This window comes from Humulus lupulus, chromosome 4, assembly GCF_963169125.1.
Source record: "Humulus lupulus chromosome 4, drHumLupu1.1, whole genome shotgun sequence".
Taxonomy (NCBI): Eukaryota; Viridiplantae; Streptophyta; class Magnoliopsida; order Rosales; family Cannabaceae; genus Humulus; species Humulus lupulus.
In genome coordinates, this window is record NC_084796.1 from 249,863,624 (window position 1) to 249,881,211 (window position 17,588).

Genomic DNA, 17,588 nt, shown 5'->3' on the forward strand with positions numbered 1-17,588 from the left:
AAATATACAATTTACTATAATAATGTATAAAAAACATGCATCATTGTAGTCGTGCCCTAAAAAATCTTAGATTTATATTTTTATTTTATTTTAAACAAAATTATATTTTTTTTATTTCATTTTTATCATATATTTTAATAAATTTTTAATTAATCATATCAAATTGTATTAAACATAGGAGTTAGATAATACTAAGTTTTCGTACTAATTCGAGAACATAGGACAACTCCAACCATGAACACCAAAATAGAGTTGAACCAATATCAAAATTAAGTAATTTTAACACCATATTTTTTTCCAATCCAAAAAATTACACCAAAACATATATTCTCCACAAAATACACATTATATTATTATATTATTTTATCTTATAAATTAAATAATATACATATATTTAGATGTATAAAAAAATGTTATCCTAGTTCCACCAATTTGCAGTGTCATATCAATTCATGTCCACCATTTTGGTGACATTTACAGGCCTATTAGAGTTATATATAGTGCAGGATCAACACCAAATTTTGCAATTGTATTGGAGTTGGCCTTAGGCATGTGCCCAACTACAACACCATCAGAGTTAACTAAGCAATCCGAAACATTAGAGGGAAAAAAAATATCACTGAAGAATAATAAAGTTATTTGATGCGATCACTTACAAAATTTATGCTATACTATTTATGTCTGTAATATTCTTATAGAAGAGATTAGTAAAAGAGAAAAACTTGCACAGCATCATTGTGCAAAAATAGCTAATCTACAAGCAAAGAAGAAAACTTCTATGCTCATGGGACTATACGCAAATGAAAAAATCTACAAACAATTCAAACTAATAAGTAGTGTGGTTGTGATCCAACTTAGTTGAAAACAACAATAGACCTTTCTTTTCAGGTTTCATGTTCCTCTCATTTTCTCAACAATTTGCTTACTCTTTTCTTCTAAATGCCGCCTCTTTTCTTCCAATTTTTCTCCCATCTTCTTACCGAGATCAAGCATCCTCGTTCTTCTTCCGAACCTCTTCGGCCTCGAGTCATCCTCGTCCATGGAAGACACGCTCACAGACCTGGAAGAAAATTGAGAATCAGAGCCTTTCTCGGTTCCATTTGCATCATCATTCCCCAACAACGGGGTTGTCAACTCATTCACAGTCCTATTAGACGGATCAGTGGAAGTCGATGGATGTGGTATCATGTCTAATGATTCACTGGCATGTTTAACACGCTCAGTAGTCTTTGGAGTTTGATGATTGCCCTGAGATTGGCCCTTGGATGGTCCCTGATTAGGGTCTGTCTTGGGTTTTTCTTCAGAGCATTGATCTCTAAGTACATCAGAAGCAGTAGCAGAATCGTTTCCAGATTCTTGATTAAGCCATACGAAAGGAGATACCTTTCTTGGAACCCAATCATCCTTATCTGCCATCATCCAAGGAATACATACACTTTCACAGTTTGGCAGCACTAGAGTATCATGGATTGATCCCTGCACATGTGGAACTAGCTTTCAGCTCCTTTAACCTACCAATAATCCTCAACAAAATGCTTGCAATCAAATTGCACAAGTTAAACAACTTTTATCCTTGGGACCATAAGAAGCATTAAAATTACTCAGTGCTTAGTGATGAAAAAGAAATTAAATAATCAAAATGGATGATATTATGATAGAAACACCTTTTGTTTTTCTCACCTTAAGTCGGCTGATTAGGAACAAAGCAATATGCCCATTTGAAATTTTGTGATCCCCGACAGATGAGTCCAAGTTAAAATCGATTTCAGGCATGGATGTAAACCCGAACCACAATTGATCCGAAGGTGGTGGCTTTATATGTACCCGCAGTGTTCCTCGAAGGGATGTTACCCTTATTGCCAAAGATATGGGCACCTTAATAAATTTAAATGGTTAGTTTATAAACACATCTCTACATTTCTAAATTTTATATGCCTAAACAATGGGGGTAGGTGGATGAACTATTGAGCCGAGCGTACATGTGAATATGTGTGTGTGTGTGAGAGAGAGAGAGTATACAAGGGTGAGATATACAACATGGACACCAGCAAATTTAGTATTTCAAACATTACAACTTACAAGGATTTTAAATTTAGCATGCTTAATTTTAGCCGTATAGGACATGGAATACTGGACTTCATAGGACTATGTTGGAAGTTCTATAGCTGTATTCATTAAGTATTGTTCTGTTGTGCTAACACTTACATATGGGTAATTAGCTTGAATTGAGCTCTAACTAATGCGCGTACAAATATCAACTTATATCTGTGTCGTAGCATGTCAACTTCAATAATAAAAAGGGGTAAATCATACAAGCATCTTATACAAACTACGACGACAGATGTATATTAGAGTGTCAAAAAAAGAAAAAGAGATATATTTATTACAAACCTGAGAAACCTGTTTAGCAATAGAATTTACAATAGACTTCCACCTGGACCCGTAACTTGTAGCTGAAAGAGAACTTTTAGAGCTTTTTAATCTATCTGCAATGCATCCAATCAATTGCAACTGTGATAGCTTATCATTACTGAAACATGTTTCAAACCACTTAATATGACACACGACCTGTTTTTTTGTAGCAAGAAGCGGAAAGTAAGATGAAAATAAAGGAGGAAAAAAAAAAATCAATTTGTTTCCCAGTTGAACATTATGCTTAAATTTGTGCAGCGAAAATGACATGCATGTAATATCAATATTTGACATCTCCAATACAAATGTCAATGCCAAATATATATATAAATATTTATATGTAAAAGTGGTTAAATCATAATGAGTATCTCAGTAGGGGACCAATGGCTGTATGGATAGGGATGGTTTCCTAAATGACCTTAAGATGCATTTGTTGCATGCACGTCATCGCATGAAATCTACTTCGAACATCGAAGGGATGAAGAATTTCAAGTTGGGGACGTAGTTTTTGCGATGTTGCTTGGTATTATGGACCATTTAAGGTGGAAGCTCGGAATGGACAGGTTACTCACAAGTTGGAGTTATCACCAACTTCAGCCATTCACCTAATTTTTCATGTATCACAACTATGAAGAACCAAGGGAGTTACTTGCTCTTCTCCTGTTTTACCAACTTAATTGTCACTGGACTTAAGAGTTGGTGATGAACCAGTACCTATGTTGAATGTGCACCACAGCAAGACAGGTCCCCCATATGAATTGGAAGTACAAATCTAGGGGGAGGACTTACCGAAAAACGAAGCCATATGGGAAAATTTTGATGCTCCCTGTCAGCAGTTTCCTAAGTTACACCTTGAAATCAAGGTGAAAGACTAGGGGAATGGTACACTCATGCGATTCGCTTACACTATAAAGGTAAAATGGAAAACAAAGGCTCAAGGTGTATTGGGTTATATTGGACTTTGTATTTTGTGATACATAGGAAGCAAACTCGAACAAACTAAGATATTTGAGAGACCTGGTTTCCCTCCAGAGCTAGTGCTCAATTACAATAGTTCAGCCATTACCCAAACCCTTACACTCTCATCCCATATATTCCCATAAACTTACCAAATAAATCCGATCCTAGGACAACCACAAAGATTCTATAATAATCAAATCTTCCCTTAATTATCCTATTCCTATTTTCCATTCCTTCCATCAATTACTGGCTTCTTACGTGTAAGTGTAACATAGTGGAGGTCTATCATTTTGTATAGTGGATGAGCTGGTGCAGGTGGGTTTAGCTGAGTTGTTTTGGCTTGGTTACTTAGCGAACATATTCTAGAGGGGACGCAAATGAGTGGACCCCTTTCTTTCATTTTCATTCTTTTGCTCTATATTCTGTTGTTTGTTCAGAAGAATCCTATTGGGTTGTTCTATCAAAATACATGCATCCAAAATGAATAAATTATTCGCTTTTAACAGGAGTTCATACAAACCTGGTTTAGGATCACTCTCCTCCTTATTCTCTACAGCATCAACAGTCCCTTTATCGAGATTTAACTGCTTTCCATAATACTCAAATCCTTCAAGAAGATCTGATGATACATCATCAACAGAATTTGCATCCACCGTGCTCTTTTCGGGATCTAGTTCACGAACTTCGAGTCTTGTTTCAATGCCTAATATTGCACCACCGGCATATTCAACGTCGACTTCAAAGGCCCACACCTCACTCATCACCGTGGGAAGAACCCTCATACCATGAATATAAGGTGGGATATTCCCAGGATTAACATAGGTACAGATGACTTCACCAATGTAACTGGGTGTCCGCATATTAGACAATGTCCTCTGTTATACAAAACATCATAAAATTAAAATAAATTTTACAACGATGCATCTTTTAACCCAGACCCAGACGAGACATTATACACAATGCCAAAAGAAAAAAAGAAAAAAACCTAGATCTCAATAGAAAACAACATACCTGAATACGTGCATGCAGGGATTTATTCATTGCTTCATTTTTTGTGGCATCAAAAAAGAGCCGTGAGATTAACAAATTCCAACAGAGAGTTCCCTCATCTATACAAAATCTTTCATCAGAGTCTGCTTCAGAGACACCAGAAATTTGATTTTGGCTACTGGAATGAGTCAATGTTGATGATGCACGAGAAATATCTTCCATGGAATGCTTAGCTGTGTCAACCGGAGCAGCATTCTTTAAGAAGCTAGTGCCCAGAACTGAATCCTGGTTTGAATGAAATTTATCCCAATTTGACTTATTTTCTACACCACCCTTAGACGTCTTTTTTGCAAACTTCTTCCATAACATGCGAACCTTCGACGATGGACCTTCAGTCTTAGGTGTCCTGTCCACTATATCAGCAGCATAGAACCCTGCTGATGGTTTCATGAATGAAGGATATCCAGCATTTAAGGAACTCAGATAATTGCGGAACTCTTTCTGCAACTTGACAAATCCATCAATTTTACTTTTATCATCACATGATGCCAGACGAAGAGCTCTACACCATGATTCTTTTTCCCAGGATGTTTCAAGGTAAATGTAAAGGATTTTACTATCCTTGTAAATTGCAGTCTCCTTGTTTTCCAATTTGACGGGAAATCGTTTGGCCCTGAAGGACACAAAGTAAAATGACTGGATATTTACAGTGACAAAGATATTTTCCATCAATAAGTTGTTCCCATTAATCAGTTTTTTCGGTAAGTGCAATTACATTTTTAACAACACAAAGTAAAATCTAGCAGTATGATCACATTTCCTAATTCATAAATATGTGAACCTAAGGTGTTTCCTGTTTCAAAACAAACTGCATCATTGCTTCTCACAAAAGTTTTAAAAATACAGTTAAGCTGCATTTTCTGCAAAGAGCAAAGAAGCAAAATGCCCAGAAAATCCAATTTACCAAACATGTTGAAGAGAAATATATATTGAAATTCAGAAACCATGACAAAATATAGGACATCATACAATGCAAACTGGATTTGAGAGTCGATTAGTACATTACCATTTTCTTGAAGGTAGATTTGAAGCAGAAACGGCTTCAATAGTGCAGCCTTTCAAATTAACAGTTCTACTCTTTGAAGAACCATCTGAATCTGTCAGTACAAGAGAAGTGTCCTTGATTTTCGCTTGTTTTTTAACTGGACAGACCTCAATAAATTCTTTTTTCCGCTTCTGCTCTATCAAATCTTTTGCAACCTTATTCGATTCCAGGACCCAAACTACTCCCTGAGATACAAATAAAGTTCGTTTTTTGACCGTCAATGTAAAGATCAAATTCATTGAATATCAAGCTTTCTCTCTCCAAATTCATCTTTTAATAAAACAAAAAAACAAAAAAAGATTCACATTCTCTTGAGAAAGAAACAAAGAATCAAGAAAAGACACCTGTTTGTTGTTGGAGAAATCAAGGGATTGATTGTGGTCGAGGTGTACGGGCTGATCTTTGGGCTTGATTTTGCGGCTCAATCGATTGAGGACTACATAAACAAGATAAGCTTCCACTGCTACAACCACCAAAGCCCCAAACACAATCCCCAAACAGAACACAATCATGTTGGAAGATTCTCCCTAATCCAACTACTTGGTCACAACAATTTCATTCTCCGAATTCAAAATTCCAAGCTTTCCGAATTGCGAACAGTGATTTCTCTCTCAAACTCAGTCAAATTTTTCTCTGTACATATAGAATCGAATTCAAAGATTAGACTCCGATTGGAAAGAGAATGGAATCGGATTCCGTGGAGGAGAGAATGGAATGGAATCGGATTCCTCTTCGCTTCAACTGATTTTTTTTTTTTTTTTTGTACAAACAGAGCGACGCAAGCAACCGCAGCAAAAAATTATCAAAAGCGAAAACGACGCGTTTCGAATCGTAGAGCCTATCCACGTGGTTGACACGTGGCTATCTATGTTGCATTCATTTTTTTTTTTCGATAAAAATAAAAAAGGAAAAATCGTATTTTGGAAAATAACTGTAGCTGAGGAAAATATTCCAATCTGAAAAAGGAGGGTCGGAATATTAATGAGATATTAGAAAACTTAGATGCTACGAAAAGATATAATGAGACTTTACTTGGAAAATTACTTGAGTTACTTAATAAATACTTGGAGTTTGATCGATTTATTTTGTATTTTATTGAGGAATTTACCTAGAATACGTTCAAATTAGGACTGAGCATAAAATCCGAAAAACCTTATACACCGACTTTCCGAATACCGAAAAAATCGATACCGATTAAACCAAACATTGAAAAAACTGCCAACGGCGCAAACCGCAACTATTCGGTCGGTTTGAAAATTTTGTCCGGACCGACCAGCAGAACCGAAACTGACCGAACAATATAATATATAATATTATAAAATTATTAATTATTAAAATTATTAAATAAAAATAAAAAAAATATGAAATTATGTTCTATATATTTATGTTTTAAAAATACACAAAAATATATTTCAGCAATCCAAAAATTTTAGTCTTTTAACTAAAACTTAAAAAAAAAATTAATTTAAAAAAAATAAGAAATTCGGTTTGGTCGGTTTAACCGACCAAACCGCAGTTCAAAACCGTCGATCTTTTCTTTTAACTGGTTTGGTCGGTCGATTTTTGGATTGCACCAATCCGGACCAAAAACCGAATTCTGGATTTTATGTTATGAAAAAACTGCTCAAACCGACCGATGCTCACCTCTAGTTCAAATCTCATTTCTTTTCATATTCTTAACAGCAAGCAAGCATTTTAATTTTTTTTGTTTATATCTTTTTGGACCCTGTATTTTTTCTCATTACCTGTTTGGACCCTGTGTTTTAATAAATTACTTTTTGAACCCTATGTTTTGTAAAATGGTTAAAATAGAACCCTAAACCCGATTTTGGTCAATGTTTTCTCAACTAAAATTATAAATAATTTACCAAACTAACAATTCAGAACAAAAATAAAATCATTCTGCTTAAAACTGTGTTGTTATATTCAATTTTTTCTTCATCAAAATTGAGTTTAGGGTTCTATCTAAACGATTTTACAAAACATAAAGTCCAAAAAGTAATTTGTCAAAACACAGGGTCCAAACAGATAATGGGAAAAAACACAGGGTCCAAAAAAGCATAAACCTTTTTTTTTAAAGAATAAAGGGTAGGATTTAAAAAAAAAAAAAGCAGGGTGGGGCCGCATTTCGCTTTGATTAACTTAGTGTGGACTTGCCCAACCCTGCCCCCTCCGACCTGTAATTTTGTCAATCCTACTTATATGGTATATAATTAGTTTTTTTTTTCTTTTTCAAATATTTGTTGTATATGTTTTTAGTGAAATCTTCGATCAAGCTGGTAGAAAGTTTTAATGGTGTGAAAGATTTCGGTGGAGTAAAATCTTTCCTCTACATAGATGAGTGATTTGTGTAGTGAATTTGCATAATTTTAAGATTGTATTGTGTAAATAAATTAGAATTAAGTTATCTATTTTATATTTAAGCTAGAAAAGAAAAGGAACACTCTTTACCCAATCATTTAGAATTCTTAAGTCAAAAAATAGGTTAGAGACTATTTTGTACTCAAGAGAGCATTAACTTATTTGTACTTTTAGTTCAACAACATCAAGAAACTTAGGTCACTTAAGTTCATTTGATCTTGGAGTTTAGAATAAAATAATAATAATATTTTACTAAAGTTAACGTAAATCTTTATATTTAGTTGAATCACAATAAATCATTCTCTCTTCATTTATTACCCCAATAAAGCCCTTGTTGGCAGGGCTTGTACTTTTAGCTTATAACTTGTGTAAAACCCTTTTTGTAAAAACTAGTTCTATTAGCTTCTCTAAAATTAGCTTATAACATTAAAAATCACTTTGAATAATCCAATCCAAACAACCATAAAAAAAATACTTATATAACTAAATAACAAAAAGATGAGCTTTGGAAAGTTACCTCAATCAAAGCCTAAATATTCTCTCAAATTTATTTACAATTTGTCAATCAAATTATCTTTTGGTTACAATTTGCTTTTTCAAGTTACACTAAGATCTTTTTTAGACTAGAGGCATTAGCACTGCAACACTGTGTTTAAGTATGGCAACGCCTAGTTTTTTCACTCAATTTTTTTTAATGTTGGGTTTGATTTTCCAGGTTACATGTTTTTCTATGAATCAAAGGCTCAGCTTCTATCCAAACTTTTCTGGATATTGATTTATCTATGATAAATCAATATTCAACTTTAATTTTATCCTATTTTTACAATTCAAATCAACAACAAGGACAGATCGATCATAAAAAGATCATTGCTTACTCCTCAGTAGCCCATATGAATCTGGTGACTATTGGTATGTTTAGTCGGGCAGCGGCCGTTAGGTCACCTATTTTGAGTTATGGACACACAAGGCCAAAACATGTGTGCCGGGCGTGCGACCCATCAACCTACTAGCAATTGGGGGAGGGGGGGACATAGCATGTCGCAACAAAAGCTTGATTCGAGGCGTCAGCAAAACACTGCCGTCTGTTTCAAAAACAAAACCCCTTAGCACCCTGGGACGGGAGTGGGGGACGGCCCTACGCGCAGACAACAGCAGCACCGGCTCTACAAAGTCAGAATCGAATCTTTCTGTTGGCTTTCCCAATTCATTCGTGAATAAGAATGAAAGGGCTAGAAGCGATAGCAATTTTATCCTATTTTTACGGTTCAAATCAACAACAAGGGTTACTTATTTGGTTTTAATACTATTATGTAGTGTGAAACTCTTAGGAGTTAAAAGAGAAGATGACCAGAATTTTTGTTATGGAATCAAGTTTGGGAGAAGAAGACTTTGAGTTTAAATCTGTGGTTTCTTATTTTAACATAACTTACCTTTGTTTTATAATATTCCATAGTTTCACATTTTTTATATTAATATTCTCAAAAAGAATAAAAAAAAAAACCAGCTTTACAGTGAATATATCTATTAACTTGTAACCATTTTATTTGTTATGGTATCAAGATCTACTCACAATCATTTTACACACTTTCTAATGATTAACAACAACTCATTCCACAAAATTCCCTCCTACAAGATTGGCAAAAGACACAGCTTCAGGTCTATAATCCTTAGTTTCTGAATGTTCTCAGAAGAAGTGTAGAGAGACATCTCAAGGCGGTTGGATAAAGTAGCCCAAAAACACAGCAAAAGAGAATCTGATGAAACTTGAGATTTTTACAACTTTACATGAAAGAGTGGCAAGTGAAGAAGTTGAAGTCATGGTGTTTAACATTCAGTTGCTTCAGCCAAGAATCTGCAGCACTGTAGAGATTGACTATCCTTTGATATTGATAGTCATATGCCTCTGGTTTCAACCATAGATCTCCTTCCATCTTGTATGTAGCCAATCCAAAAGGAGGAAGAGAAATTCCACCACAGTTACCTTTCTCCGAGACCTTCGAACAGCTTGTTCCTTCATCCGGGTTTCCCCCGCTGTTTTCGGTTGCCCCATCTGTACAGGCATCAAGCATGAGAAGAATAAGAAGAAGAAGAGAATTCTTGGCTGGCTATGATTGATATTGTTCTTCTCCTCTTTCACTAGAATATGATAAAGTAAAAGTGGTCATTTTTACCTTCAAAAGATGAGGACAGTGTGTGATAAGTGAGGAAGCTTGCAGATAAGTCCTTTACATTTTTCCTACTTGGAATCTGATATATTGGGTACCTGTAGAATGAATGAGTGAGTTAATCATTTGTCAATATTAAAATAAGAAAAAAAACATGTTGGTTGCAAAGTTGTAAGTAATCGAAAAAGTTCGATCCTACTCTCCAAACGTGACCATTGAATACTCGAGAAAAAAAAGAACTTTACTGCAGCCATGCTTACCAGGCGACTGCCATCCAGCTCGCCGGGGAAAGATCAACACTCTTGAGAGTCATCAGAGCAGGATGATGCTGAGCTAGTTCCATCATCTGTGAAGACAAATAGCTATAAAATTCACATTTTACTAAGGAGTTGTTCGGTATTGGGTAAAGTGAAGGTGGGAATGTGAATCTAAAATATTTGGTTCAAAATTTTAGGGGTAAAGTTAATAATTTTTGTGAACCCCACATGTATTTTAGGGGTAAAATGAATCATTTTATACACTTTAGTTTACTATTACCTTGTCCATCTACACTTTCCAAAGTCACTCAACTACTCAAAACAAACACTCCTAAAAGAAAAAATCAAATAACTGCTCGGTACCAAAATGAGAATGAGTTACCTTGTCCATTAGTGGAGGCCTCCAATAAGGAGAGCAAGTCTCAATATATTGCAAGTAAATGTGTCCAAGTTTATCCTTCACTGGCCATGGATTGTCCAACTCAAAGTTAAAATCCTCAGAAACAAAATCCCATGCCCTACTAGAATTGTTGCTAAGGGACCTAGACAGATTATCGCTCCCACTATCATCGCTCCACGAGTCACTTTCAAACTCGGCCGAGTCGCTGTCCAATGAAAACTCAACAATCACAACGAAAGTAGAACAAAAATGACCGAAATTTTTACATAGTGTAGAGTAGTGCGATCAACAGTACCTGTTACTGTTGGAAGCAACAACAGATTTATTACAGTAGATTTGGATAGCAGATAGGTAAGGAACATAGAATTGTAGAACAGTTTCACCACTGTCTAATTGAACTGGTGTGCCAACACCAAAGGCACTCCATTCACCATAACAATCCCAAAGATCTCCAAGTGTGAAGTACTCAAATGTGTTCTTACTAGGTGGCTGCCACAGACTATTTAGATCATTGATGCAGCTCTGAAAATAAATTTTCAAAAAAGAAATGAGAAATAATATTCATGTGATATATACATGTATATCCATAACAATATAGGCTGTTATATATCAATGTATAATAAAATGTTTCACCATTCTTTTTGTCATCTACTAAATCTAACTCAGAAAGACAGCAACACTAACAAAATAGTTCAGAGTATTTTGTTTTTTTCACTAACACTGTCACATGTATGCTGATCACATCATCAATAGTAAGGCAACACCTTAGTTTCCCTCATAAGAAAATTTTATATGTAAAAATAGGGTTTTGGCATACTCCCTGACTTTTACTCTATTTATCAATTCAATCCCTAAACAAATTTTTTTAGCATTCAAATCTTTGTACTTTATAATAAATAAAAATCAAGTCTTTATTGTTTTTTAATAACTTTTTTAAGGTATATAATATAAGTAATGATACACGTGGATTCAAAATATATACTCAAATATTATACACAGTAATGTGGGAATTTAGTCTAACCAATCACATTTATTAAAATTAGAATTCACTGTTTAAAAAAAATAGTAACACGTTACTATTTATAATATTTGGGTGTATATTTTGAGTGCACATATCTTTATTCAAATAATATAGAATAGTTTTCCGGTGCACCCCAATGCAAACCCTCTCCTGTTTTTGGGTCAAAAAATATTTTCGACGCAAATTTTTTTATGGCCATATATATGAAGGTAGTTATTTAGAGTATTATGTAAATTTTCAGAAAATTCTAAACAATAATATTTAAATAAGTTACTTTCTACTCACTCGCATAATAAAAATAATCCCACAATCAACAAACTATTTTAACTCTATTTTTTTGCAAAGTAAATTATTCAAAATTACTTAAAAATTTACCAAACGCCCTAAATAATTAGAATATAAACGATCATACAAAAAAATTACATCAAACATACTTTTCACCGGTTTACCCTCTTCGGGAGGTGCACCCGAGACCTTTATAATATCAAGATTTATATAATATAAAAAGTAAGGAGCTTTATTGCAAAACTCAAGGACTCGATTGTAAAAAAAATATTTTAGGGACTGAATTGCTAAACGTCAAAAAATTCAGGGACATTTATATTAAAATCCAAAATAAAAAAGAATTACGAATATCCAAAGCATCTTCTAGGGAGTTCTATTATAAAAAAAAAAAAAAAAATCCAAGGGGGCCTGATTGGATATGACTGCTTTCGAAACTCATGTGCAATGTTTTAATCATCTCTCATAACTTTTCACTAATTTATTATATTATTATTTTTTTAATGATAAAACAAAGTTTAATATTTTTTTTAATGCAATAAAAAACTCAGTGAATATCATCCCTGAATCCCCAGAAATTAAACCAAAAATTAAAAGAAAAAAAAACAAGAAAGAGATTAAAACCTGAGGAAGAGTTCTTGAAGAAACAATGGGAGTGATGCTGCGAAGAAAGCGTTCGAGATTGGAGCTTCCAGCTATGGCGTCCGAAGAAGACGAAGCTGACCCAGAAGACATGGTTGAATTCGATACCCAAAAAAACCCCCCAAAAACCCAGAAACCCAAGAAAGAAAATTCCAAGAAAGAAAGAAAGAAAATGGGATTCGATCAAAGAAAACTCAAAACCTACTGGTAGTCACTACTACTACTACTACAACTACATAATACACCAAACCAAACATTATTTATAGACTAATTTTCTATAAATGGTCTGATTTATTATAGAGAGAAGTAGAAAACAAAAATTTATGTATGAAAAATTATCGAATATCTCAGAAAATTTTAAAAAAAAAAATTAATAAAAAAAAAAGTCGGTGTGTTTGGAAAGAGGGAGGCAGTGGAAGGGAGTGAGTGTGTTGAAGTTGAGATCGTTCGCTTCGCCGCGTGTTGTGTTTTTTATTTTATTTTTAAAAAAAAATTATTTTATTTATGCGTGGAAAATTTAGTCATTTGTCGCGAAGTGAAGTGGGACACGTGTCGTGATATGATTAATTTTGGTTTAATAATTGAAATTTTCTGATTTATTCACGTGGTCTATTGTTTGGACTTTTCGTATATTGGATAGATATTTATCCATTTGGGTTTGGTGGGTGGTATGTTTAGCTGAATTATCGGTTAGGGTTTAAGGTTTAATTGGGTTGTGATTAAAAAATTTTATTTTTGAAATGTGTGTTTTTAAAAATGTGATTGGTTTAGTATTTAAAAATAATAATTTTTGAGTTTTAAAATAATGTATAAGAAATCTGAAAATATAAAGAAGTTATAGTATGATTGGTTCGCGATTAAAAAACTGGATTTTTGAAAAGTGAGATTCTGAAATGAAAATCTGAATTTAGTGACTAAAAATATGTTTCTGAAAATGTGATTGGTTCAATGTCAGTAAGCTGTTTTTTAGTTTTAAAAAACTTAATTAATGATGTGTATTAAATTTGAAAATATAACAGAAACTGAATATGTGAGATTTTAGAAAATAATTTCACAAAATTGATAAAACAAGTTTTTCTCATTTTCAATTTTCCTTAACAAATTTTGGATACAGATTTGAATTTGATTTTAAAAAACAAACTACCAATCACTAATTATATGAGTCCCACTAATTTTAAGTATTTAAAAATATAAAATTGGATTTCAATAAGATACCAATCAGACCGATAAATTTGTAGGATATTAGGATGTAATAATCTGGAGTCAGAGAAAACGTGATTTCTTGTTTTTAAGTTTTAAAATTATGTGTAGAGAATTTGAAAATATAAAAAAGTTATAGATTTGTAGGATTTTAGGATGTAATAATTTTGAATCAGAAAAAACGTGATTTTCTTGTTTTTTATTTTAGAACAAAAAATTAAAATACTGATTTGAATTTTATTTTCAAAATCATCTTACCAATAAATTATTATTGTAAATCTTTTGGTTTTTAAGTTTTTAAAATGATGAAATGAGATTAAGATAGTGTACCATTCAGACTTTTTTATTCTGAATAATTCATCACTTGAGATGTAATTTTCATTTCTTTTTGTAAAAAATAATTTATTATTGGTTTGTAGATAAGAGTGAGAGAAAATGGCAATAATTTTAAAATAATTTAGCATTCCTTTTTTTCACATGGGAATAATGATATAATTTAATTATTTTTTTTTAGGAAGAAGGAATTAAATTTTGTAAATTTAGAAGGAAATGGTTTTTAAATAACGGGTTTGTGCTCATTCTCTGTTTTCATCTTAATTTGCAAAATAATTATTTTGCCAAATTTGTTATTTATTAATTAATTGGTCTTAAGCAAGGCAATCAAAAAAGAAAACACATTATCAAAAATATTCTTTGAAGTAGGGATTTTTAAAATCATATCCAAATACAAATAGATTGAATCAAATGTTAACAAAAATAGATTATGAGTAGATTGAATTTTTTGGAAAAAAATATTATCAAATTTTGATTTCTAGTGTGTGAATGTGATAGATGTTTCTATCAACAATATTTGTTCAAATAAAAATATAAGAAAATGTGTGCGGTGTAGAAAATAATAAGCTTTTAATAAGGTGGTTGCTTTCAAAGATATTATTTCCAAATTTGTGTTATCATAAGTTATATTATTATATCATTATAAAATATTAATATTTTATAATAATTTTTATATTGTGTTTATTTATATTATCATGTGGTGCTCGGTATTTATAGTACTTTATAACATTTCTCTTTCAAAATAATGGTCTATTGTCTCCATCATAAAAATATGTTGGATATTAATTGGTATATTCTTTTTCTCTTTGACAAATTCTTATTGGATTTGCTCTTAGGATTTTAATGAGTTCAAGTTTCTTTGAAAAATAATAATAAACTAAAGAGTAATTGGCGATATTAATACTCAATGTTTGTACTTTGTAGTAATACTCATTTTATTTTATTTTTGGCAAAAATACTCAATGTTACAAAAACAATGATTTTGTTATTTCTTTTGCTTTATCTGTTAATTGCTGATTCAGTAGGTATATGTCAGCTTATTATTAGAATTAACATAGAAACATACATCAATAAGGAACTAACACATGTTTGTTGAATCAACAATTAACAGAGAAATAAAAGAGAAGGTCTGAATAACTGTTTTGGTAACATTATGGATTTTTGTCACAAAAAAAAGGTATATAACTACAACAAAGTGAAAAAATTAGGTATTTATGCCACTAATTACTATAAATTTAAATAACTGACCAAACTGATGTGATAAGATTCTTCTTTTTATTCGTTAAAGTCAAACTAAGTGATTGTATGGCCCGTCTTTGTTGTCTTCCATTAAACTTGTTTGTCAAAAGATTGTCATTCTTTTGTTAGATTGCTTGTTTTCTATGTATATAGCGAGTAGAATCTACATTGAATGTGTGAGTACTTGTTATGGTGTTCAAGTATTTGTTCGATCAAAAAAGTTAACAAGTGATTTCAATCCATATTTAGGTCGTGGGTTGCACATAGAATAATGAAATCCCTAAATATGAATCAAAATAATATTTTTTTGAAGGATTGATAGATTGAGAACTTCGAGTTAAAAGGATGAAAGAAACCTTCTGACGATACTTGCACAAATGGACTCGAACACATTATCTTGATCGATTGAGTTTAAGTTGCTTGAATCAAAACCATTATAAAAAGGAAAGAAGAAGCCTTGTGATGTTTTCCGCATAGCTTTTACTTACTTTCCTTATACATACCAAGAGTTTTCATTTTCATTTGAAGGTTTTATCTTTCTTGGCAAGAAAAAAAAAACCTTTCATTTTCGTTTGAAATCCTACTTCTTTTACCTTTAATCTTTGCATATCTTTGAATCTTTAGTTGATGTAGAAGGCTGAGTTTTGTTATTTGTCACCTTAAGGTGTCCAACACCACATGAGGATAGCACCCTATTGTTGGTTATCGATATCCCATAATACATATTAAATTCAAATGTATTGGATCCGATATTAGATTGCACTAATAGCATACACCACATTCTTGTGGTGTTGGGCACTAGTGGTGCCCCTTAGTAATTATCGTAGAAGGCTTGTGTTAACTATGAAAATAAAGTGTCACATATCACTAATTAATAATAAACCCTAAATGCTAGTTTTATATTCAAGTTTTACATTTGAAGAAGAAAAGGAAGAGGAGGACCCGGTTTATTCTTTCTTTTCCAAAGGTTGACTTCTTTCTTTGACTCAATCCCAATATGGCAATTTTGAGAATCTGGGCCCAAAGCAGTAATATGGGCCGTCCATTCAAAGTCTGATAAGACACCATCATGGCCACTTGCAAACTTGTTCATAAGGCCCAATGAAGCCACCTCCACCACCATGCTTACCTCCTTTTCTTCTGTCCCTTGAAAATCTTGGTGATCAAACTCTCCTTCCCTTGCTTGGGCTTGGGCTTGATGTTATTGACATGGCCCAAACAAGACCATCATGCTTACCTCCTTTTTTTCTGTCCCTTGAAAATCTTGGTGATCAAACTCTCCTTCTCTTGCTTGGGCTTGGGCTTGGGCTTAGTGTTGTTGACATGGCCCAAACAAGAGACATTTGGAGGAGAAGGCTCCTTTGTGTCAAAGCTGGTACCATAATTGAGCCTAAGTCTAAGCCTCAGCATGAACAAGACTAAAACAACTAAAGAAAAATTTAATATAAAATTAATTATATAAAAATAATATAATAAAAAACAAATAAGCTAAAAAAATAATAATTAAATTATAAATATACTTTTCCAAATTAATAAAACTTGATTAAGAGTAAAATTATATCATAAACTAACTTTTATACAAAAATATAAGAAAATAAATTCATAAAAATAAAAATTCTTACAAAAAAAGTCATAAATTATTATTTTAAAAAAATCATATTTTTACACACTTTATTAAAAATTTCATATAAAATTTAATTTCCTCTATCATAATTGAGCAGAAGTCTAAGCCTTAGCAGGAACAAGAGAAATGAGTAGTAGAAAATAACTATGAAAATAATCTTTAGATTGCTTGCAATTTCATGATACCAAAATACTGTCAATTTCATGGAAGAAATATTGAGAGTATTTTGATTATATTAAAAAATAATTTGAAAATAAATCAGGACAATGGAGTGGATAATTTTTAATGTATAAATAAGTTATTTTGGAATAATTGGTATTAAAGGTTTAAAACGAATATTTAAGGAAAAAAGTATGAATAGTATTGTCTACTTCTAGTTATTTTAATGACATGCTTCCATCCTTTTATAAATTCTTTAACTAATACTTAACAAATTGCATAATATAATTTTAAGTTGTTTGGTGACAAGAATCATGAGGCTCCATCTAAAAACCAATTGGTGATTAGTGGAGTTACACATGTTCTTATTAATGGTTCAATATTCTTACAATTATTCTATGTGAGACACAATAGTCTAATATCCTCTCTCAAGATGGT

General features: G+C 32.4%; 2 protein-coding genes across 3 annotated transcripts; both read right to left on the reverse strand.

Annotated features, from left to right (window-relative positions):
- Positions 1 to 614: 614 nt before the first annotated feature.
- On the reverse strand, positions 615 to 6,238 carry LOC133831696 (uncharacterized). Its single transcript, XM_062262087.1, has 7 exons — positions 5,812 to 6,238; positions 5,429 to 5,652; positions 4,384 to 5,035; positions 3,893 to 4,247; positions 2,392 to 2,486; positions 1,681 to 1,875; positions 615 to 1,476 (listed from the first exon to the last, which is right to left on the reverse strand). The coding sequence occupies exons 1-7, from the start codon at positions 5,977 to 5,979 to the stop codon at positions 892 to 894; spliced, it is 2,274 nt and encodes a 757-aa protein (XP_062118071.1). The 5' UTR covers positions 5,980 to 6,238; the 3' UTR covers positions 615 to 891.
- A 3,095-nt stretch (positions 6,239 to 9,333) lies between these two features.
- Positions 9,334 to 13,027, reverse strand: LOC133831697 (uncharacterized). Of its 2 annotated transcripts, none has more exons than XM_062262089.1 (6): positions 12,578 to 13,027; positions 10,946 to 11,139; positions 10,633 to 10,855; positions 10,254 to 10,339; positions 10,000 to 10,091; positions 9,334 to 9,878 (listed from the first exon to the last, which is right to left on the reverse strand). In XM_062262089.1, the coding sequence occupies exons 1-6, from the start codon at positions 12,686 to 12,688 to the stop codon at positions 9,610 to 9,612; spliced, it is 975 nt and encodes a 324-aa protein (XP_062118073.1). In that variant the 5' UTR covers positions 12,689 to 13,027; the 3' UTR covers positions 9,334 to 9,609. The 2 variants fall into 2 exon arrangements, with proteins under 2 accessions (XP_062118073.1, XP_062118072.1); XM_062262088.1 differs by having other exon boundaries at positions 10,946 to 11,172; positions 12,578 to 13,026.
- Positions 13,028 to 17,588: the final 4,561 nt, after the last annotated feature.

Coding starts and splice junctions, on each gene's coding strand:
- LOC133831696 (XM_062262087.1), bottom strand. CDS start 5,979: ATGATTGTGTTCTGTTTGGGGATTGTGTTTGGGGCTTTGGTGGTTGTA. Junction 5,653..5,811: donor ATTTCTCCAACAACAAACAG/GTGTCTTTTCTT, acceptor TTTGTATCTCAG/GGAGTAGTTTGGGTCCTGGA. Junction 2,487..3,892: donor GGAGAGTGATCCTAAACCAG/GTTTGTATGAAC, acceptor GATGCATTGCAG/ATAGATTAAAAAGCTCTAAA.
- LOC133831697 (XM_062262088.1), bottom strand. CDS start 12,688: ATGTCTTCTGGGTCAGCTTCGTCTTCTTCGGACGCCATAGCTGGAAGC. Junction 10,092..10,253: donor AGCTGGATGGCAGTCGCCTG/GTAAGCATGGCT, acceptor TTCATTCTACAG/GTACCCAATATATCAGATTC. Junction 9,879..9,999: donor ACTGTCCTCATCTTTTGAAG/GTAAAAATGACC, acceptor ATGCCTGTACAG/ATGGGGCAACCGAAAACAGC.